The sequence below is a fragment of the Onthophagus taurus genome, chromosome 11 (assembly GCF_036711975.1).
Source record: "Onthophagus taurus isolate NC chromosome 11, IU_Otau_3.0, whole genome shotgun sequence".
Lineage (NCBI taxonomy): Eukaryota > Metazoa > Arthropoda > Insecta > Coleoptera > Scarabaeidae > Onthophagus > Onthophagus taurus.
This window is the reverse complement of record NC_091976.1, coordinates 31,486,789-31,509,871: the sequence shown is the minus strand read 5'-3', so window position 1 is coordinate 31,509,871 and position 23,083 is coordinate 31,486,789. Positions and strand designations below refer to the sequence as shown.

Sequence of the window (23,083 nt, the reverse complement as noted above, 5' to 3'; positions counted from 1 at the left end):
GATCGATCAGTAGTACCAACCTCAACCCTAATAATTCAAAATTTTCAAGTATTTCAACAAATTTCTGCTATAACTCAATAATTATGACTGATGGAATAAAACGTTTCATACAAAAAAGCTTTAGAATTAGCCTATGTAACGTATCCAGCAAACAGTTTTAATCCATCGATCAGTTGTACCAACCTCAGCCTTAATAATTAAAAGTTTTCAAGTATTACAACAAATTTCTGCTATAACTCAATAATTATAACTGATGGAATAAAACGTTTCATACAAAAAAGCTTTAGAATTAGCCTATGTAACATATCCAACAAGCAATTTTAATCCACCGATCAGTTGTACCAATCTCAGCGCCAACAATTAAGGATTTTCAAGTATTTCAACAAGTTTCTTCTATAACTCAATAATTATAACTGATGGAATAAAACGTTTCGTACAAAAAAGCTTTAGAATTAGATTATATAACATACTCAGCAAACAGTTTTAATCCATCGATCAGTAGTACCAACCTCACCCCTAATAATTAAAATGTTCAAGTACTTCAACAAATTTCTTCTATAACTCAATAATTATAACTGATGGAATAAAATGTTTCATACAAAAAAGCTTTAGAATTCGCCTATATAACATATCCAGCAAACAGTTTTAATCCATCGATCAGTTGTACCAACCTCAAGCCTGATAATTAAAAGTTTTCAAGTATTTCAACAAATTTCTTCTATAACTCAATAATTATAACTGATGTAACAAAACTTGTCATACAAAACTAATGCAGAATTATCCTATAAAATATATCCAACAAGCAATTTTAATCCACTGATCAGTAATACCAACCTCAACCCTAATAATTAAAATTTTCAAGTGTTTCATCAAATTTCTTCTATAACTCAATAATTATAACTGATGGAATAAAACGTTTCTTACAAAAAAGCTTTAGAATTCGCCTATATAACATATCCAGCAAACAGTTTTAATCCATTGATCAGTTGTACCAACCTCAAGCCTGATAATTAAAAGTTTTCAAGTATTTCAACAAATTTCTTCTATAACTCAATAATTATAACTGATGGAATAAAACGTTTCTTACAAAAATGATGCAGAATTATCCTATAAAACATATCCAACAAGCAATTTTAATCCACCGATCAGTTGTACCAATCTCAACCTCAACAATTAAGAATTTTCAAGTATTTCAACAAGTTTCTTCTATAACTCAATAATTATAACTGATGGAGCAAAACGTTTCATACAAAAAGAGTTTAGAATTAGCCTATAAAATATATCCAATAAACAGTTTTAATCCATCGATCAGTAGTACCAACCTCAACCCGAATAATTAAAAATTACAAGTATTTCAAAAAATGTCTGCTATAACTCAATAATTATAACTGATGGAATAAAACGTTTCATACAAAAAAGTTTTAGAATTAGCCTATGTAACATATCCAGCAAACAGTGTTAATCCATCGATCAGTTGTACCAACCTCAACCCTGATAATTAAAAGTTTTCAGTATTTCAAAAATTTCTTCTATAACTCAATAATTATAACTGATGGAATAAAACATTTCGTACAAAAATGATGCAGAATTATCCTATAAAACACATCCAACATGCAATTTTAATCCACCGATCAGTAGTACCAACCTCAACCCTAATAATTAAAATTTTCAAGTATTTCAACAAATATCTTCTATAACTCAATAATTATAACTGATGGAACAAAATGTTTCATACAAAAAAGCTTTAGAATTAGCCTATATAAAATACCCAGCAAACAGTTTTAGTCCATCGATCAGTTGTACCAACCTCAACCCTGATAATTAAAAGTTTTCAATATTTCAAAAATTTCTTCTATAACTCAATAATTATAACTGATGGAATAAAACATTTCATACAAAAGTGATGCAGAATTATCGTATAAAACACATCCAACAAGCAATTTTAATCCACCGATCAGTTGTACCAACCTCAACCCTAATAATTAAAATTTTCAAGTATTTCAATAAGTTTCTTCTATAACTCAATAACTATAACTGATGGAATAAAACGTTTCATACAAAAAAGCTTTAGAATTAGCCTATGTAACATATCCAGCAAACAGTTTTAATCCATCGATCAGTTGTACCAACCTCAACCGTGATAATTAAAAATTTTCAAGTATTTCAACAAATTTCTTCTATAACTCTATAGTTATAACTGATGGAACAAAACGTTTCATACAAAAAAGCTTTAGAATTAGTCTATATAACATATCCAACAAGCACTTATAATCCATCGATCAGTTGTACCAACATCAACCCTAATAATTAAAAGTTTTCAAGTATTTCAACAAATTTCTTCTATAACTCAATAATTATAACTGATGGAATAAAACGTTTCATACAAAAAAAGCTTTAGAATTAGCCTATATAACATATCCAACAAACAGTTTTAATCCATCGATCAGTTGTACCAACCTCAACCATAATAATTAAATTTTTCAAGTATTTCAATAAGCTTCTTCTATAACTCTATAGTTATAACTGATGGAACAAAACGTTTCATACAAAAAAGCTTTAGAATTAGTCTATATAACATATCCAACAAGCACTTATAATCCATCGATCAGTTGCACCAACGTCAACCCTGATAATTAAAAGTTTTCAAGTATTTCAACAAATTTCTTCTATAACTCAATAATTATAACTGATGCAATAAAACGTTTCATACAAAAAAGCTTTAGAATTCGCCTATATAACATATCCAGCAAACAGTTTTAATCCATCGATCAGTTGTACCAACCTCAAACTTGATAATTAAAAGTTTTCAACTATTTCAACAAATTTCTTCTATAACTCAATAATTATAACTGATGGAATAAAACGTTTCATACAAAAAAGCTTTAGAATTAGCCTATGTAACATATCCAGCAAACAGTTTTAATCCATCGATCAGTAGTACCAACCTCAACCCTAATAATTAAAATTTTCAAGTATTTCAACAAATTTCTTCTATAACTCAATAATTATAACTGATGGAATAAAACGTTTCATACAAAAATGATGCAGAATTATCCTATAAAACATATCCAATAAGCAATTTTAATCCACCGATCAGTAGTACCAACCTCAACCCTAACAATTAAAATTTTCAAGTATTTCAACAAATTTCTTCTATAACTCAATAATTATAACTGATGCAATAAAACGTTTCATACAAAAAAGCTTTAGAATTAGCCTATATAACATATCCAGCAAACAGTTTTAATCCATCGATCAGTTGTACCAACCTCAAACTTGATAATTAAAAGTTTTCAAGTATTTCAACAAATTTCTTCTATAACTCAATAATTATAACTGATGCAATAAAACGTTTCATACAAAAAAGCTTTAGAATTAGCCTATATAACATATCCAGCAAACAGTTTTAATCCATCGATCAGTTGTACCAACCTCAACCATAATAATTAAATTTTTCAAGTATTTCAATAAGCTTCTTCTATAACTCTATAGTTATAACTGATGGAACAAAACGTTTCATACAAAAAAGCTTTAGAATTAGTCTATATAACATATCCAACAAGCACTTATAATCCATCGATCAGTTGCACCAACGTCAACCCTGATAATTAAAAGTTTTCAAGTATTTCAACAAATTTCTTCTATAACTCAATAATTATAACTGATGCAATAAAACGTTTCATACAAAAAAGCTTTAGAATTCGCCTATATAACATATCCAGCAAACAGTTTTAATCCATCGATCAGTTGTACCAACCTCAAACTTGATAATTAAAAGTTTTCAAGTATTTCAACAAATTTCTTCTATAACTCAATAATTATAACTGATGGAATAAAACGTTTCATACAAAAAAGCTTTAGAATTAGCCTATGTAACATATCCAGCAAACAGTTTTAATCCATCGATCAGTAGTACCAACCTCAACCCTAATAATTAAAATTTTCAAGTATTTCAACAAATTTCTTCTATAACTCAATAATTATAACTGATGGAATAAAACGTTTCATACAAAAATGATGCAGAATTATCCTATAAAACATATCCAATAAGCAATTTTAATCCACCGATCAGTAGTACCAACCTCAACCCTAACAATTAAAATTTTCAAGTATTTCAACAAATTTCTTCTATAACTCAATAATTATAACTGATGCAATAAAACGTTTCATACAAAAAAGCTTTAGAATTAGCCTATATAACATATCCAGCAAACAGTTTTAATCCATCGATCAGTAGTACCAACCTCAACCCTAATAATTAAGATTTTCAAGTATTTCAACAAATATCTTCTATAATTCAATAATTATAACTGATGAAATAAAACGTTTCATACAAAAAAGCTTTAGAATGAGCCTATAAATCATATCCAATAAACAGTTTCAATCCATCGATCAGTTGTACCAACCTCAACCTTGATAATTAAAAGTTTTCAAGTATTTCAAAAATTTCTTCAATAACTCAATAATTATAACTGATGGAATAAAACGTTTCATACAAAAATGATGCAGAATTATCCTATAAAACATATCCAATAAGCAATTTTAATCCACCGATCAGTAGTACCAACCTCAACCCTAACAATTAAAATTTTCAAGTATTTCAACAAATTTCTTCTATAACTCAATAATTATAACTGATGCAATAAAACGTTTCATACAAAAAAGCTTTAGAATTAGCCTATATAACATATCCAACAAACAGTTTTAATCCATCGATCAGTAGTACCAACCTCAACCCTAATAATTAAGATTTTCAAGTATTTCAACAAATATCTTCTATAATTCAATAATTATAACTGATGAAATAAAACGTTTCATACAAAAAAGCTTTAGAATGAGCCTATAAATCATATCCAATAAACAGTTTCAATCCATCGATCAGTTGTACCAACCTCAACCTTGATAATTAAAAGTTTTCAAGTATTTCAAAAATTTCTTCAATAACTCAATAATTATAACTGATGGAATAAAACGTTTCATACAAAAATGATGCAGAATTATCCTATAAAACATATCCAATAAGCAATTTTAATCCACCGATCAGTAGTACCAACCTCAACCCTAACAATTAAAATTTTCAAGTATTTCAACAAATTTCTTCTATAACTCAATAATTATAACTGATGCAATAAAACGTTTCATACAAAAAAGCTTTAGAATTAGCCTATATAACATATCCAACAAACAGTTTTAATCCATCGATCAGTAGTACCAACCTCAACCCTAATAATTAAGATTTTCAAGTATTTCAACAAATATCTTCTATAATTCAATAATTATAACTGATGAAATAAAACGTTTCATACAAAAAAGCTTTAGAATGAGCCTATAAATCATATCCAATAAACAGTTTCAATCCATCGATCAGTTGTACCAACCTCAACCTTGATAATTAAAAGTTTTCAAGTATTTCAAAAATTTCTTCAATAACTCAATAATTATAACTGATGGAATAAAACGTTTCATACAAAAATGATGCAGAATTATCCTATAAAACATATCCAATAAGCAATTTTAATCCACCGATCAGTAGTACCAACCTCAACCCTAACAATTAAAATTTTCAAGTATTTCAACAAATTTCTTCTATAACTCAATAATTATAACTGATGCAATAAAACGTTTCATACAAAAAAGCTTTAGAATTAGCCTATATAACATATCCAACAAACAGTTTTAATCCATCGATCAGTAGTACCAACCTCAACCCTAATAATTAAGATTTTCAAGTATTTCAACAAATATCTTCTATAATTCAATAATTATAACTGATGAAATAAAACGTTTCATACAAAAAAGCTTTAGAATTAGCCTATAAAACATATCCAATAAACGGTTTTAATCCATCGATCGCTAGAACCAACCTTAACCCCAATAATTAAAAATTTTCAATTATTTCAACAATTTCTTCTATAACGCAATAACTATAACTTATGGAATAATACGTTTAATATAAAAAATCTTTAGAATTAGCCTACAAAACTTATCCAATAAGAAATTTTAATCCATCGATCAGTAATACCAACCTTAACCCTAATAATTAAAAGTTTTCAAATTAAACTAAAATTATGAATGAAATTATCTTTAATAATTATTTAATATTTCTACAACATGCTCATTAACTCTTTCTGTAACATCTTGAGCGAAAATAAAATCACCATGGGCGTATCCTTCGACGAGTTTTTCAAAAACCACATTGGGAAGTTCTCTAAGTAATTGTTCAACATCCTATAAGTCAATAAAAAAAATAATTGAAATTATCTAAAAGTAAACTGAAAGAAACTAAAAATTACCACAACATTAGCGTTGCTATCTTTATCTCCATATAAGAAAGCAGTTGGTGCAGTGATTTGGCCCAAATCATATTTTGGAGGGGTTACAGAACCATATTCAGCTAAATTGCCAACTAATCCGAAATCAAAACGACGGAAAAATCCTACAAATATAATCATAAAAAACAAGAATACTTAATAAATTTGATTCAAAACGAAACCTGATTGGATTCCTTGACCATAATGAACCCATTGTTTTGAAGAAGCGCCAGCAGGTAAATGGGTAGCAAAAACTGGCCCCCAATTCTACGTAAATAATACAACATTATCTTATTTATTATTTCAAAATAACTTACATCATCCATATCTTCACTAGTTTGTCCAAATATCAAAAAGAAAATGTTATCACAAAGTTGTTGTCCACTTCCTTTGCACCATTCCATTAAAGGTCCCATTAATTCATAATTTGGTACAAATTCATGCCAACCAATCATGTCGAGTAACTCATTTAAAGCGTCTATATATTCCGAAAGATATCGTAAGAATGAATCGGTCATATTCCCCATATAACCAATAGGTGCTAATGAAATTGCAACGTTAATTTTATCATTATATTCTGGTCGTGATGATGCCAAAACGTAAAAAGTAGTTGTTCCTTGAGAATAACCAAGATAAGACATTTTCTCAACACCGGTTTGTTCTTGGATGTAATCTATAAAAGCTGGAATGTCGTAATAACCAATTTCATGCCAACTAAATTTCCAAAATTGATCGGCATCATCTTCGGGGTCTAAAGTAATGTGTTTCTTTGAAAATTGTGTTCCTCTGGCACTCGGCATCCAAACATCGTATCCTTGATCGGCTAAAATAAAAGCAAGCCCATTCTCTGGTCCATAAACCGCATAAACTGCTCCACTACACATTAAGCAATGCATTAGTAAAACTACTTTTTTATCTTTTTGATCGCCATTCGATTTTCCGTGTGGGATTCTATGCATTGTTAATAAATAACCATCTTCAGTTTGGATATCTTCATGTACTTCGATTGGGTAACCATAAAATTCGACCATATCTACCTAGGAATAGAATAATTGTTTACTTTTGATTAATTTGTTAAATTAATGATACCAACAAAACTTAAACCAGCAGCTGGATGAATGTCTTTCGTTACGTTGGCATTGGATAGAGCCAAAAAGGCCAAAATCAAAAAAGTTGCGATCTTCATTTTTACGAAGAGACTGAAGATCCCGATTAATTAAAGTGGCTTATTTATAGTCGAAAAAGTCTTATCTGAATACTTACTTTTTTTAGGAGTAGTATTTTTGAATAAGATCTACTCAAGATACCAATTATTTATCTTTCATAAAAAGTAATTTATGTTCTAAGATATTTTTTTATTGAATTAAATACATATAATAAATAAACATTATAATAAATTAATATTGTGCAAGTAAATCAAATACTGACTCGTATAATAATGGAACAACATCAATTGCCCATAAAAAGTCCAAATGATTAAACTTATCAAAAGGCACCAAATATTGTTTTACTACATTAGGAAGTTTTTTAGCCAGCTTTTCAACATCAACCACGCTAGCTAACCAGTCGTTTTTGCCATAAAACAACGCAACAGGTGCTTCGATATTATTGAGACCATAACTTGGAGGTTTTCTTGAACCATATTTAACCAAATTTTCGACCAAACCAAAATCGTATTTTCTAAATTGAAAAGTTGTAACTCCTTGGGCGTAGTGAACGAATTGTTTAACCGAAGCCCCCGCGGGAGTGTTGCTCATCATAACAGGAATAAGCGTTCTGTTTAATTGTTGAGAATCAAACCCTCCTATTAAGAAGATAATTCCAGCACACATCTCTTGAAAAATAGCACCATCTCTGCAAAAAATTGAACCTATTGTTTCTAAACCTTGCTGACTCGGCATAAATTCATAGATTCCTATTAAACCAGCTAGAACCTCTAAAACTCCCTCTAATGGTGATAAAACTTGCAAAAATGGATTTGTGGCGTGAGACATGTACGCAACGGGAGCTAAAGCTACCATAAGTCGAATTTTTTTGTTGTATTCAGGTCTTTCGGAGCCCATAACAAAAAAGGATGTTGTTCCTTGGGAATGACCAATGTAGTATAAACTATTTTGGTTTGTTACTTCCAAAATATAATCTATCATTGCTGGTAAATCATACATTCCAATTTCATTCCATCTTAAATAAAAAGATATTCATAAAATTGCAAAGAAATTAATAAAAAAATTTACGAAAATGCCCAAAACTTTCTTTGATCAAAAAAACCATCAGGGTTTAATGAGACGTGTTTTCGCGACCAAGTGTTGCCTCTTGCGTTTCCCATCCACACGTCGTACCCCATATCGGCTAAAAGAAATCCTAAACTTTTTTCTGGACCCATATTAATCCAATCTGCCGATGAGCTTAAAAGACCATGCATCAAAAAAATAACAGGTTTATTTTCTCCGGGACCATTTTTTAACCCATAAGGAATTCTGTGGATTTCTAAAAGATATCCATCATCTGTTTGGATATCTCTATGTCTTTCAACAGGATAATTATATTTTTCTATTAATTCGAGCTAAAAAGAAATGATTAACTCAAAATTAACACCAAAAAAATATACTTACCACATTTAACCCAACGTCGGGATGTTGCGTTTTTGGTAATTCTTGGTCAGAATAAGATACTGATTCTAAAGAAAGAATGTGTGGTGCAAATAGTATAATTAAAGTTATTGCGATCATTTTGAACTAATAAATGCAGGGTTAGCTCGAGTTTATATATCCACAAAGTGAAATGTGCAAATTTTACGAAATAGTTTATGAATCTTATCTGATATTATATTTTGTTACTAAATACTTACAAATAAGACCATAAAATTTAGCAACTGAGAATTATTTAAGATAACTTTTAATTTTATTATTAAAAATAATCACACGTGTTGTTTTCAAAATATATTTTTATTAAGATATATTATTTATATACATATATATATGATCTACTTCGAGAGAAAACCCTTTCACCCTGTATTTTGACATTTTGAAATTAAGCTTAAAATGTAAAAAGTGTTATATCTAATAATTTTTATAATTCAACTCAACATGCTTCATACATCATTTTAAAGAGGAATGTTTTAATTTTAATTTGGTACCAAAATCATTTCTTAATTTCCATAATTAACCCTTCCACAGTTTTTTAAGTTTCACCTTGTATTGTAACATTTTGAAATTAAGCTTAAAATGTAAAAAGTGTTATATCTAATAATTTTTATAATTCAACCCTACATGTTTCATACATCATTTTAAAGAGAAATGTTTCAGCTTTAATTTGATACCAAAATCATTTCTTAATTTCCATAATTAACCCTTCCACAGTTTTTTAAGTTTCACCTTGTATTTTGACATTTTGAAATTAAGCTTAAAATGTAAAAAGTGTTATATCTAATAATTTTTATAATTCAACCCTACATGTTTCATAGATCATTTTAAAGAGAAATGTTTCAGCTTTAATTTGATACCAAAATCATTTCTTAATTTCCATAATTAACCCTTCCACAGTTTTTTAAGTTTCACCTTGTATTTAGACATTTTGACATTAAGCTTAAAATGTAAATAGTGTTATATCTAATAATTTTTATAATTCAACTCAACATGCTTCATATATCATTTTAAAGAGAAATGTTTCAGCTTTAATTTGATACCAAAATCATTTCTTAATTTCCATAATTAACCATTCCACAGTTTTTTAAGTTTCACCTTGTATTTTGACATTTTGAAATTAAGCTTAAAATGTAAAAAGTGTTAATCTAATAATTTTTATAATTCAACCCAACATGTTTCATACATCATTTTAAAGAGAAATGTTTCAGCTTTAATTTGATACCAAAATCATTTCTTAATTTCCATAATTAACCCTTCCACAGTTTTTTAAGTTTCATCTTGTATTTTGACATTTTGAAATGAAGCTTAAAATGTAAAAAGTGTTATATCTAATAATTTTTATAATTCAACCCAACATGTTTCATACATCATTTTAAAGAGAAATGTTTCAGCTTTAATTTGATACCAAAATCATTTCTTAATTTCCATAATTAACCCTTCCACAGTTTATTAAGTTTCACCTTGTATTGTGATATTTTGAAATTAAACTTAAAATGTAAAAAATGTTATATCTAATAATTTTTATAATTCAACCCTACATGTTTCATACATCATTTTAAAGAGAAATGTTTCAGCTTTAATTTGATACCAAAATCATTTCTTAATTTCCATAATTAACCCTTCCGCAATTTTTTAAGGTTCACCTTGTATTTTGACATTTTGAAATTAAGCTTAAAATGTAAAAAATGCTATATCTAATAATTTTTATAATTCAACCCAACATGTTTCATACATCATTTTAAAGAGGAATGTTTCAGCTTTAATTTGATACCAAAATCATTTCTTAATTTCCATAATTAACCCTTCCGCAATTTTTTAAGTTTCACCTTGTATTGTGATATTTTGAAATTAAACTTAAAATGTAAAAAATGCTATATCTAATAATTTTTATAATTCAACCCAACATGTTTCATACATCATTTTAAAGAGAAATGTTTCAGCTTTAATTTGATACCAAGATCATTTCTTAATTTCTATAATTAACCCTTCTGCAATTTTGTAAGTTTCACCTTGTATTTTGATATTTTGAAATTAAGCTTAAAATGTAAAAAGTGTTATATCTAATAATTTTTATAATTCAACCCAACATGTTTCATACATCATTTTAAAGAGAAATGTTTCAGCTTTAATTTGATATCAAAATCATTTCTTAATTTCCATAATTAACCCTTCCACAGTTTTTCAGTTTCACCTTGTATTTTGACATTTTGAAATTAAGCTTAAAATGTAAAAAGTGTTATATCTAATAATTTTTATAATTCAACCCTACATGTTTCATACATCATTTTAAAGAGAAATGTTTCAGCTTTAATTTGATACCAAAATCATTTCTTAATTTCCATAATTAACCCTTCCACAGTTTTTTAAGTTTCACCTTATTTTTTGACATTTTGAATTTAAGCTTAAAATGTAAAAAATGTTATATCTAATAATTTTTATAATTCAACCCTACATGTTTCATACATCATTTTAAAGAGAAATGTTTCAGCTTTAATTTGATACCAAAATCATTTCTTAATTTCCATAATTAACCCTTCCGCAGTTTTTTAAGTTTCACCTTGTATTTTGACATTTTGAAATTAAGCTTAAAATGTAAAAAGTGTTATATCTAATAATTTTTATAATTCAACCCAACATGTTTCATACATCATTTTAAAGAGGAATGTTTCAGCTTTAATTTGCTACTAGAATCATTTCTTAATTTCCATAATTTACCCTTCCACAGTTTTTTCAGTTTCACCTTGTATTTTGACATTTTGAAATTAAGCTTAAAAATAAGAGAAACTGTTATATCTAATAAAAAAAGGCCTTTTGGGAAAGAAAAGCTCCATGATTTTCAGGAATATATATATAATCCTGTAGTTCCAACATTTTTCTCTATTCCTCTTCTTCTATGTTGAGGTACATATCCAAGAATTCCTTTTAGCCATCGGTTTTCAGACATCCATCCGAATCCAAGAGACTTTTAAAGTTTTGAGTTTCTCAGAGCTGCCCTTATTTCTTCAGCATAGTCAAATCTATATACAATCTGTTCGTAAAGCAGTTATGCACTTTAGACATATCAAGAAATTAACAAAGCAAGATAGAAATGTGAAACCTTAACCAAATAAAAAGAAAACTCTCCTAATTTTATTTGGACCAATCCTCCGGTTTGACACCTTTTCTAAACGAACCATTTCAACTCCGAAATATAAAACTGTAAACAAGATCTATTAATAAATTGTTATTTGAAAATTTTCAAGATTCTTTTATCTTTAGATGTAAAGATATTCGATAACGTCCTTGTTGGGTATAAAAATGTTTGCAAATGCGATACGATTCAAGTACCAAAGAAATGTTCACGATCACTTTATTAACAATTATTTCTATTAGTTGTGTTTTTGCACAACCAATAAATTCTGAACCTTTCGCCGATCTTCATCCCGATGTTGGATTGAGCGTGGTAAGAACACAAAAAAAATCGAGGAAATTTATCTTCTTAAGATTATCTTCAGATTGAGTTGATCCAAAAATATAAATATCCGATTGAAAGGCACAGGAACATCGAAACCGATGATGGATATCTTTTAGAAATGCATAGAATTCCTTATGGATTGAAAAGTGGGCCCGCTGAAAATAAACCTGTCGTTTTTGTGATGCACGGTCTTTTGAGTTCATCGGCAGATTGGGTTAATATGGGTCCAGAGAAAAGTTTAGGATTTCTCTTAGCCGATTTGGGTTATGACGTTTGGATGGGAAATGCTAGAGGAACAACATATTCAAGAAATCATATTTCTTTGGATCCTGATAAATATAAATCTGATTTTTGGGATTTTTCGTATAATATTTGAAATTGTTTAAGATAAAAATTAATTTTACTTATTTTTAGTTGGAATGAAATTGGAGAATATGATTTACCAGCTATGATCGATTACGTTTTAAGCTACACAAAACAAGAAAAGCTATTCTATATAGGCCACTCCCAAGGAACAACTAGCTTTTACGTAATGTGTTCAGAAAAACCAGCTTATAACAATAAAATTCGTGTTATGATCTCTTTAGCACCGGTTGCGTATATGGACCATATGGAGAATCCATTGTTTAGATTTGTAGCTGCTTTTGATGGTCCTTTAGAGGTTTGTTTAAATTAATTTAATCTAATCAAGATTGTTTTAAATCAATTTTAGTTTCTCACACAATTAATCGGAATCGCCGAATTTTTACCAGACATTGAATTCTTAGGGTCGATTGGAAAAGTTTTTTGTAAAGATGGTGCGATTTTCCAAGAAGTTTGTGCCGGAGTTATCTTTTTAATCGGAGGATTTGATTCTGAACAATTAAACAGAACCATGATTCCAGTTATTATGACCAATACCCCAGCGGGAGCTGCTACGAAACAACTTCTTCACTATGCCCAAGATATAAATTCAGGCGAATTTAGAAAATACGATTACGGTTTAATTCAAAATTTAATCAAATATGGTTCTGTTTCGCCTCCATCTTACAATTTAAACAAAATTACAGCTCCTGTTGCTATGATTTATAGCAAAAATGATTGGTTAGCAGCGACTGTTGATGTGGAAAGGTTGGCAATAGAACTTCCAAATATGGTGTATAAATATTTAATTCCTTTTGAGAAATTTAATCATCTCGACTTTTTATGGGCGGTTGATATAATTCCTTTGGTGTATAATTATGTTTTTGATTTACTTAAGCAATATTAATGTTTTTAAATAAAGATTAAAAAAAAATTATTTGCAATTAAAAAGGAAATTAACTAATTTTAATCTCTTGCTTAGTTCCTGTTTTATTTTCAATCTTTGTTCAGTTTTCTTTTTTATTTAAAGTTTCCTTTCCGTTTTTTAAATTTCACCTTGTATTTTGACATTTTAAAATTACGTTTAAAATGTAAAAAGTGTTATATCTAATAATTTTTATAATTTAACCCTACATGTTTTATACATCATTTTAAAGAGAAATATTTCAGCTTTAATTTGATACCAAAATCATTTCTTAATTTCTATAATTAACCTTTCCACAGTTTTTTGAGTTTCACGTTGTGTTTTGATATTTTGAAATTAAGCTTAAAATTAAAAAAAAGTGTTATATCTAATAATTTTTATAATTCAACCCTACATGTTTCATATATCATTTTAAAGAGGAATGTTTCAGCTTTAATTTGATACCAAAATCATTTCTTAATTTCCATAATTAACCCTTCCACAGTTTTTTAAGTTTCACCTCGTATTTTGACATTTTGAAATTAAGTTTAAAATGTAAAAAGTGTTATATCTAATAATTTTTATAATTCAACCCTACATGTTTCATACATCATTTTAAAGAGAAATGTTTCAGCTTTAATTTGATAGCAAAATCATTTCTTAATTTCCATAATTAACACTTCCACAGCTTTTTAAGTTTCACCTTGTATTTTGATATTTTGAAATTAAGCTTAAAATGTAAAAAGTATTATATCTAATAATTTTTATGATTCAACCCAACATGTTTCATACATCATTTTAAAGAGGAATGTTTCAGCTTTAATTTGATACCAAAATCATTTCTTAATTTCCATAATTAACCCTTCCACAGTCTTTTAAGTTTCACCTTGTATTTTGACATTTTGAAATTAAGCTTAAAATGTAAAAAGTGTTATATCTAATAATTTTTATAATTCAACCCAACATGTTTCATACATCATTTTAAAGAGAAATGTTTCAGCTTTAATTTGATACCAAAATCATTTCTTAATTTCCACAATTAACCCTTCCACAGTTTCTTAAGTTTCACCTCATATTTTGACATTTTGAAATTAAGTTTGAAATGTAAAAAATGTTATATCTAATAATTTTCATAATTCAACTCAACATGCTTCATACATCATTTTAAAGAGAAATGTTTCAGCTTTAATTTGATACCAAAATCATTTCTTAATTTCCATAATTAACCCTTCCACCGTTTTTTAAGTTTCACCTTGTATTTTGACATTTTGAAATTAAGCTTAAAATGTAAAAAATGTTATATCTAATAATTTTTATAATTCAACCCTACATGTTTCATACATCATTTTAAAGAGAAATGTTTCAGCTTTAATTTGATACCAAAATCATTTCTTAATTTCCATAATTAACCCTTCCACAGTTTATTAAGTTTCACCTTGTATTGTGATATTTTGAAATTAAACTTAAAATGTAAAAAATGCTATATCTAATAATTTTTATAATTCAACCCAACATGTTTCATACATCATTTTAAAGAGAAATGTTTCAGCTTTAATTTGATACCAAAATCATTTCTTAATTTCCATAATTAACCCTTCCGCAATTTTTTAAGTTTCACCTTGTATTTTGACATTTTGAAATTAAGTTTAAAATGTAAAAAGTGCTATATCTAATAATTTTTATAATTCAACCCAACATGTTTCATACATCATTTTAAAGAGAAATGTTTCAGCTTTAATTTGATACTAAAATCATTTCTTAATTTCCATAATTAACCCTTCCGCAATTTTTTAAGTTTCACCTTGTGTTTTGACATTTTGAAATTAAGCTTAAAAAGTAAAAAATGTTATATCTAATAATTTTTATAATTCAACCCAATATGTTTTATACATCATTTTAAAGAGGAATGTTTCAGCTTTAATTTGATACCAAAATCATTTCTTAATTTCCATAATTAACCCTTCCACAGTTTTTTAAGTTTCACCTTGTATTTTGACATTTTGAAATTAAGTTTAAAACGTAAAAAGTGTTATATCTAATAATTTTCATAATTCAACCCTACATGTTTCATACATCATTTTAAAGAGGAATGTTTCAGCTTTAATTTGATACCAAAATCATTTCTTAATTTCCATAATTAACCCTTCTGCAATTTTTTAAGTATCACCTTGTATTTTGACATTTTGAATTTAAGTTTAAAATGTAAAAAATGTTATATCTAATAATTTTTATAATTCAACCCTACATGTTTCATACATCATTTTAAAGAGGAATGTTTCAGCTTTAATTTGATACTAAAATCATTTCTTAATTTCCATAATTAACCCTTCCGCAATTTTTTAAGTTTCACCTTGTATTTTGACATTTTGAAATTAAGTTTAAAATGTAAAAAGTGTTATATCTAATAATTTTTATAATTCAACCCTATATGTTTTATACATCATTTTAAAGAGGAATGTTTCAGCTTTAATTTGATACCAAAATCATTTCTTAATTTCCATAATTAACACTTCCGCAATTTTTTAAGTTTCACCTTGTATTTTGACATTTTGAAATGAAGCTTAAAATTTAAAAAAAACATTCCACCTTTTTGCCCAATCTCTTTCTTATCTTGCCAGACTCTATATAGTCTTTTGCTTCTGTTAACAATTTCTTTTTCATATTCCGCCTTTCTGCCCAATCTTTCTTTTGTACTTCCCATCTCTGTTCAGCCTCTTTCTTTTTGCCTTTTTTTTCCAGAAATCTAACTACATAATTTAGATATATTTGTAATTAATAAACATTTTTCTTTATAATAAATTTATATTAACATTTTCATACATTCAGACAACGTTTTTAAATTTTAATACTTGCTCATTAAATCAATAACATCATTATAAACTAATTCGACAACATTCTCTGACAACAAGAAATCAACGTGTGTAAAACTGGGATCAGGAACTAAATAATTTTTGGCTAAGTTTGGAAGTTCATTAGCTAAACGTTGCACATCAACAATAGCTGCAAAACTATCGCTAGCAGCATAATATAAAGCGACAGGTGCTGTGATCGCTCTCGTATTATAATCGGGAGGTGTTATTTGGCCGTAATGAATTAAATTTCTAATCATTCCAAAATCGAATTGTCTAAAATGTCCTGATATGATTTCTTGGCCATAATGTACAAATTGTTCTTTCGATGATCCAGCTGGAACGTGAGTTGCGAAAACGGGAACCATATTTTCTTCCATTTGAGTAGAATCTTGGCCAAAAATTAAAAACCAGGCGTTTTCACAAATTCCTTCTAACGGTGAATTATCAGAACAAACTGCTGCTAATTCGTCAAAGAAAGGCATATTTGGTGCAAATTCATGCCACCCAATAATATCGGCTATTACATCTAATTCATCTACGTATTCAGCTAATAATCTTATAAATTCATTAGTTAAATTAGGCATATAAGCAATCGGGGCTAATGTAACGGCTAATCTTATTTTATTGTTATACTCAGGTCTTTCAGCGGCCATAACATAAAAAGTTGTTGTACCTTGTGAATGACCAACATAAAATAATTTCTCCTCCCCCGTTTTTGCCAAAATATAATCGATTGATACCGGAACATCGTAAACAGCTATTTCATGCCAACTAAACCTCCAAAATTCATCTTTATCGACGTCGGGATCTAATGTTATATGTTTTCTTGACCACATATTTCCTCTTGCATTCGGCATCCAAACATCATACCCCAAATCAGCTAGCATAAAAGCCAATCCTTTTTCTGGCCCATAAGCCGCCCATAATCCAGAGCTACAAGTCAAGCAGTGCATTAAAAGAGCCACTGGGCGATTAGGAGTTGCTGAATTATTTCTTCCATGTGGAATTCTATGAAGTTGAAGTAAATAACCATCTTCGGTTTGGATGTTATCGTGAATTTCGAACGGATAACCATGTCTTGCAGCTAATTCCATCTTTAAATTAATTAAGTTAAAATAAATATAAATCAATTAAGTGAAACTTACGATATTTAACCCAGTATCTGGATGGAGAGATTTTTCTTTTGGAAAGGCTAAAGCCACACCAAAAAGTAAAAAGACCAGAATGTGCTTCATTATTGAGATAAAATATAAATTAAAAAAATTGTTTTGGACCCCTTTTTATAGAACCATGAAATTTATCATAATCTTAAAGTGGTTTAATTTTAGTATTATTTAAGATAATCTAATTTGGGATTTGATACAAATCAATGTGGAAATTAAATGAAACAAGTCTCAAAACATTTCGATTTTTTATTAATTATTAACTTCGTTGAGTACCACAACAAGATCGTTATAAACATCTTCAACGACTGTTGGGCTGAAAACAAAATCGGTATGTCCGTATCCAACGATGAATTTTGTGTAGATTACGTTGGGGAGTTCCCCCAAGAGTTTTTCAACATCCTAATAACAAAATTAATATTTGAATTGGTTAACATTAAATATAATTAACTTACAACAACAGCAGCATTAGTGTCTTTATCGCTATAAAAGAAAGCTGTTGGAGCGGTAATTTGAGTCACATCGTAAATTGGTGGGGTTGAAGTTCCATATTCATCTAAATTTCCAACAACTCCGTAATCATAATTGCGGAAAAATCCTAAAAAATTTTAATCGTAAAATTGATTTATTAAGATTTAATTTATATTTACCAGAAACGATTTCCTGTCCATAATGGACAAATTGTCTGGATGATGCCCCTGCGGGTAAATGAGTTGCAAAAACTGGGAACCAACTCTATCATAAAAAAAGGAATTAGAAAAACAATAATATTAAAAAAAAAAATTTTACATCTTCCATTTGAGTGGCGTTTTGTCCGAATAACAACAAAAAGATATTTTCACAAAAAGCTTGTCCAATTCCGTTGCAAAATTCAACAATCGTTCCTAAAATCTCATAATTTGGAACAAATTCGTACCATCCAAGCATGTTGAATAAAACTTCTAAAGCGTCAACGTATTCAGCTAAATAAGTGAATAAGATATGAGTTACATTTTCCATATAGGCGACCGGTGCCAAAGAAATCGCGATATTAAATTTATCGTTGTACTCAGGTTTCGAAGAGGTCATAACATAAAAGCTGGTTGTTCCTTGAGAATAACCCACGTAAGACATTTTCTCAACTCCGGTTTGTTCTTGGATATAATCGATTGAAGTTGGGAGATCAATACTTCCAATTTGATGCCAACTAAATTTCCAAAATTCAGCTGCGTCTTCTACGGGGTCTAACGAAACGTGTTTCTTTGAAAATTGAGTTCCCCTTGCATTCGGCATCCAAACATCGTATCCTTGATCAGCTAATATAAAAGCTAATCCATTTTCAGGACCATAAGTGGCATAAACAGCTGCGCTACACATTAAGCAATGCATCAAAACGACCACCGGCTTATTTGTTTCTTCGGCGTTATTCAAACCGTGAGGAATTCTGTGTAAAGTCAATAAATAACCATCGGATGTCTCAACATTTTCGTGAACTTCAATCGGATAACCATAAAATTGAACCAATTCCTCCTAATTATTTAATTTTTAAATTAATTGAGTTATTTTTGTATTCAAAAACTTACCAAAGTTAATCCAGCGGCTGGGTGAAGATCTTTATTACCATGGACGTTCGAGAAGGCCAAAACGGCCAATAATATTAAGTGTAGTTTCATAGTTGAGAAAAGTTTGAAACTAAAATTGATTGAAAATCGCACTATTTAAAGGAGAAAAACATCTTAATTTTATAATCTTATCTTCTTAAAATCTTTAAATTTCTTGTTTTAAAAGGTTTCTTGTTTATTTTCGCACAAAATACATCGAAAAGTTAATTAAGTGTTATATAATTTTCACTCGAAAAGTTGATAACACTAAGTGTGCCTTAAAAGCATTTTGAAACTGTCAACAAAAACTTAATAACCTTTTAATGTTTCGCCCTGTTTTTAATTTTGAAGATTAAGATGTTATGTATACAGGGTGTTTTATAATATATGCGCAGGACTTCAAGGTCACTCTAAAATGCATCATTTTCAAGAACATTTTTTGCGAATATCTCCGGAACCAGAATATAGAAAACAGCGTTTGTACATTTTCTACTCATAATAAGCTAAGTTTTGTGCGAGAAAAAATTTGTTAAAGTCATAATTGGTGAAGATTTTGAAGGGGTAGTGGTTGTTTTTCTTCCCAACTTCTACGCCACTGGAAAAAGTACGCTTTTGAGACGCCCATTTGAACCGTCAATGTTTTCTACACAAAAAAAGGTACTGAAAAATCAACTTTTATGTTGAATAAATTGGTCAATTTTTGAAATAATAATTTTATTTTACTAAAACGTTAAAACGGAGGGCCGGAGCTCCATCATGCATAAAGTACATGTTTTGTCTTACTTGAAGCTGTAGGTACATCTTCCAGCAGTTTCGGCAGTACTTCTTCTAGAAATTGTCGATAATCTGCACCGTTTAATCTATTCGGTAAAAAATGTGGGCCTATCAAATGATCACCGATGATGGCAGGAAAATGTTTTACGGAAAATTGTTGCTAATGATGGCCTCCTGCAATTTCATGTAGATTTCTTTCTGCCCATATGTGGTTATTGTGAAAATTGAAAATACTCAGAATTTTGAGCTATTTTGTCTTGCATCCATGTACAAAAAGCCAATCTTGGCGAAAAATCTCTTGGCAATAAGGCTTGTACTCTTTGGATATGGTAGGGATACAAAAGTTGCCTTTTCAAAATTCTCCAAACCCACGAGAGAGATAGGTTTAAGTTGTGAGCAATTTTTCTGGTACTTGTGGTCGGATTTTTTTGTAATCTTTGGAATGCAAACAAAATAACAATATGTTTAATGATACTACAACACGGTAAGCAAAATTTATGCGACAAAACGCTTCTGGACTTGTTCCAGGCGGTCGATGTAGGTATGATATTGAGGGTTCCAAACGGCAGATGCGTAATTAAAGACAGAGGGAACAAAGGTAGAATATAGTGAACGAATACAGAACAGATCAGAAAAAGGACGGGATATGCGACATATAAATCCGAGCATGCGAGAAGCCTTGTTAACAATATAGTCATTATGAGCCGAAAAAGAAAATTTAGAGTCAAAAATAACTCCAAGGTCTCTCACGCATTTGGATTGTTTGAGGATAGTTGAGCCAAGGGAGTAATCAAAGACGACAGGATAGCGTTTGAGAGTAAATGTGATTTTACTGCATTTATCAAGGTTTAAGACCAAGTTATTTCTTAAACAATATTCATGTAACCTGTTTAAATCGTTTTGCAGTTTTGCACAGTAGTCGGTAGAACAGATGCGGCTAAATATCTTGCTATCATCAGCGTAAAGGAGAAAATTTGAACGGTGAAGCATGCATGACTACCCTGAGCGATGCCAGAAGAAATATCTCTAAATGCAGAGCGGTAATTACTTATGCTAACAGACTGCGATCTGCCGGAGATGTAAGATAAAATCCAGGAAATTAAACCAGTTGGAATGTCAAAATTAGTAAGTTTAGTTAAAAGGATCTCTATCAAACGTCTTGATATAATCGGTGTATATGAGGTCTACCTGGCAATTGTCATCAAGAGAGCTTAGTAAAAAATTGGAATAACAGATTAGATTAGATTCCACTGACTTGCCTCAGTAGAAACCATGCTGTTCAGGGATTATAGATGATTTTACACTATACATAATAAGATCGTAAACAAGACGTTCAAAGACTTTAGAAGCCATTGAGAGAATAGAGATAGGTCTGTAGTTGCAAAACTAAATCACATTCGCCACTTTTATGTACAGGGAGTATTAGGGCTTTCTTCCATTCAGATGGGAAAGTGGCAGTATAGAGAGAAGTTTTGAAGATATATAATAACGGTTCGGTGAGTTCCAAAGCGCACTCACGAAAGAACAAGCCGGGCATAAATCAGTGCATGAGATCCAGATTGAATCGCTGGCAGGTCGCCATACAGAGAGCCATCAACAAAAACAGAACCAAAATAGAGAGACTTAGTATAAGACCAAAGAGCGTTAGGGTTGACACACATATTAGACTCTGTGACGTCAAGAAAAGTCCTATAATCGGCTGTGATTAATGTTTTAGTGCGAGCTCTGAGCAAGCGAAACGTTTCATAATAATTATTGCAACCTCCACTTTTTATGATATTTTAGCTTTTCTTTAATGGCTTTGATAGTAGACAGCGAATACCATGATGGAAATCTACGTTAATGAACAGTTCGATGAGGAACATGCTCGTCACCACAGATAATTGAGTAAAGCCAATGACACCATCAAACCCCGATAGTCGGCCTTATGGAGGAGATATTTATGCAAGCAATTTTCCCGAAGGGGGCGCAAGGAAGAACAATTAATGGAAAGTGCTAAAGATAGACTGAGTGATATCCGTCACGATGAAGGAGTTACTCAGTACCAGGTCCAAGATTCTGTCATTAGCATTACGCTGTTGAACTGCTCTAAATTACAGTAAGATAACGAGCTTGAAAATAATCTGGAACGCCTATCATTTGCAGATGACGGGAGTAAAAACAGTGAATCAGACGGATTCCAGGATATGTATGGAAGGTTAAAGTCTCCGGATATGAGATTCCTGTGATCTGGGTATCCTATTCCACACTGCACAGATAACCACAGATCCTCGGCGTTTGAGGACAGAGCAATTCTGGAACATACAATGTTTGATCTTACGGCAATAAGAACACCTCCGCCGTCAGATTTTGTAGAAAAAGTTGATTCACGATCTCTTCGAAAAACAGGTATTAAATAATTCGCCATCATTAATTGAGTTATTCAAGAACGTTTCTGTGAGACATATGATGTCGAATTCAGAGTCGCTGAAAAAAATAAAGTGTTGGTTTTCAATCGTAAACCACGTACATTCTGGTAATAAACATCAAGTCGCAGCAGTTCGTGTCAAGCTTATCAAGATCTGAAGCTGATTTGATGGGGATCGTTTTAGATTTGTCGTTGCGAGAAACAAAGATGGCGCCCTGCAACACCCAATGGTCTTTAAATCCTTCAAGAGCTGCTTATTATCAGGTGAAAGGTGCTCGTTAATAAATATACTCGTTGATAAAGCAGGAATTGCGATGCTAGGCGTCGTGTGATCGCGTTTTTTCGCAGACTTTGCAGCGGCAAGAAATCTGCCGTGATAAAAAACGCACAATAATATTTCGTGGACGACGCACACCAGCATCCCCTGCTGCAAACTGGCTCTGAACGCGATGGGCAACGTCCTCATCTGCAGGAGACAAAGGTACTCCGATAGCAGAACCGATAGACTGTACGATGGCTGCAACGTTTTCAGTAGTAGTCTCTGGAACGCCCTGAAATTCAAGGTGGATAGTCGAGAGTGCTGTTCGAGAGCGTTAATCCTCTGCCGTAAGTCGCAACGAGACTGCAAGTCAACGATCACCTTTTCATCAT

The 23,083-nt window shown here is 30.1% G+C and overlaps 4 protein-coding genes across 4 annotated transcripts; 1 reads left to right on the top strand and 3 right to left on the bottom strand.

Annotated features, from left to right (window-relative positions):
* Positions 1 to 6,069: 6,069 nt before the first annotated feature.
* LOC111423344 (lipase 3-like) lies at positions 6,070 to 7,503 on the bottom strand. Its single transcript, XM_023056587.2, has 5 exons — positions 7,405 to 7,503; positions 6,629 to 7,348; positions 6,494 to 6,578; positions 6,294 to 6,436; positions 6,070 to 6,228 (listed from the first exon to the last, which is right to left on the bottom strand). Exons 1-5 carry the CDS (start codon positions 7,495 to 7,497, stop codon positions 6,085 to 6,087), a joined length of 1,185 nt encoding a protein of 394 aa, XP_022912355.1. The 5' UTR covers positions 7,498 to 7,503; the 3' UTR covers positions 6,070 to 6,084.
* A 142-nt stretch (positions 7,504 to 7,645) lies between these two features.
* Positions 7,646 to 9,075, bottom strand: LOC111423343 (lipase 3-like). The gene is made up of 3 exons (XM_023056586.2): positions 8,924 to 9,075; positions 8,546 to 8,874; positions 7,646 to 8,492 (listed from the first exon to the last, which is right to left on the bottom strand). Exons 1-3 carry the CDS (start codon positions 9,038 to 9,040, stop codon positions 7,709 to 7,711), a joined length of 1,230 nt encoding a protein of 409 aa, XP_022912354.2. The 5' UTR covers positions 9,041 to 9,075; the 3' UTR covers positions 7,646 to 7,708.
* A 3,173-nt stretch (positions 9,076 to 12,248) lies between these two features.
* LOC111422960 (lipase 3-like) lies at positions 12,249 to 13,716 on the top strand. Its single transcript, XM_071200588.1, has 4 exons — positions 12,249 to 12,398; positions 12,451 to 12,773; positions 12,825 to 13,071; positions 13,123 to 13,716. The coding sequence occupies exons 1-4, from the start codon at positions 12,264 to 12,266 to the stop codon at positions 13,657 to 13,659; spliced, it is 1,242 nt and encodes a 413-aa protein (XP_071056689.1). The 5' UTR covers positions 12,249 to 12,263; the 3' UTR covers positions 13,660 to 13,716.
* A 2,767-nt stretch (positions 13,717 to 16,483) lies between these two features.
* Positions 16,484 to 19,362, bottom strand: LOC111423346 (uncharacterized). The gene is made up of 7 exons (XM_071200510.1): positions 19,234 to 19,362; positions 18,461 to 19,180; positions 18,322 to 18,406; positions 18,127 to 18,269; positions 17,926 to 18,073; positions 17,654 to 17,784; positions 16,484 to 17,602 (listed from the first exon to the last, which is right to left on the bottom strand). Exons 1-7 carry the CDS (start codon positions 19,321 to 19,323, stop codon positions 16,499 to 16,501), a joined length of 2,421 nt encoding a protein of 806 aa, XP_071056611.1. The 5' UTR covers positions 19,324 to 19,362; the 3' UTR covers positions 16,484 to 16,498.
* Positions 19,363 to 23,083: the final 3,721 nt, after the last annotated feature.

Bases quoted from the DNA above. Each gene is read 5' to 3' on its own strand.
- LOC111423344 (XM_023056587.2), bottom strand. From the start codon at position 7,497: ATGAAGATCGCAACTTTTTTGATTTTGGCCTTTTTGGCTCTATCCAAT. The intron at 7,349-7,404 runs GTTGGTATCATT...TTCTATTCCTAG, and splicing joins CAGCTGCTGGTTTAAGTTTT to GTAGATATGGTCGAATTTTA. The intron at 6,229-6,293 runs GTAATTTTTAGT...ATTGACTTATAG, and splicing joins ATAGCAACGCTAATGTTGTG to GATGTTGAACAATTACTTAG.
- LOC111422960 (XM_071200588.1), top strand. From the start codon at position 12,264: ATGCGATACGATTCAAGTACCAAAGAAATGTTCACGATCACTTTATTA. The intron at 12,399-12,450 runs GTAAGAACACAA...GATTATCTTCAG, and splicing joins CCGATGTTGGATTGAGCGTG to ATTGAGTTGATCCAAAAATA. The intron at 13,072-13,122 runs GTTTGTTTAAAT...AATCAATTTTAG, and splicing joins CTTTTGATGGTCCTTTAGAG to TTTCTCACACAATTAATCGG.
- LOC111423346 (XM_071200510.1), bottom strand. From the start codon at position 19,323: ATGAAACTACACTTAATATTATTGGCCGTTTTGGCCTTCTCGAACGTC. The intron at 18,074-18,126 runs GTAAGTTAATTA...TTTTGTTATTAG, and splicing joins ACACTAATGCTGCTGTTGTT to GATGTTGAAAAACTCTTGGG. The intron at 17,785-17,925 runs AATAAAAAATCG...TTCTATAAAAAG, and splicing joins ACTCAACGAAGTTAATAATT to GGGTCCAAAACAATTTTTTT.
- LOC111423343 (XM_023056586.2), bottom strand. From the start codon at position 9,040: ATGATCGCAATAACTTTAATTATACTATTTGCACCACACATTCTTTCT. The intron at 8,875-8,923 runs GTAAGTATATTT...ATTTCTTTTTAG, and splicing joins CCGACGTTGGGTTAAATGTG to CTCGAATTAATAGAAAAATA. The intron at 8,493-8,545 runs GTAAATTTTTTT...TTTTTATTTAAG, and splicing joins AGAAAGTTTTGGGCATTTTC to ATGGAATGAAATTGGAATGT.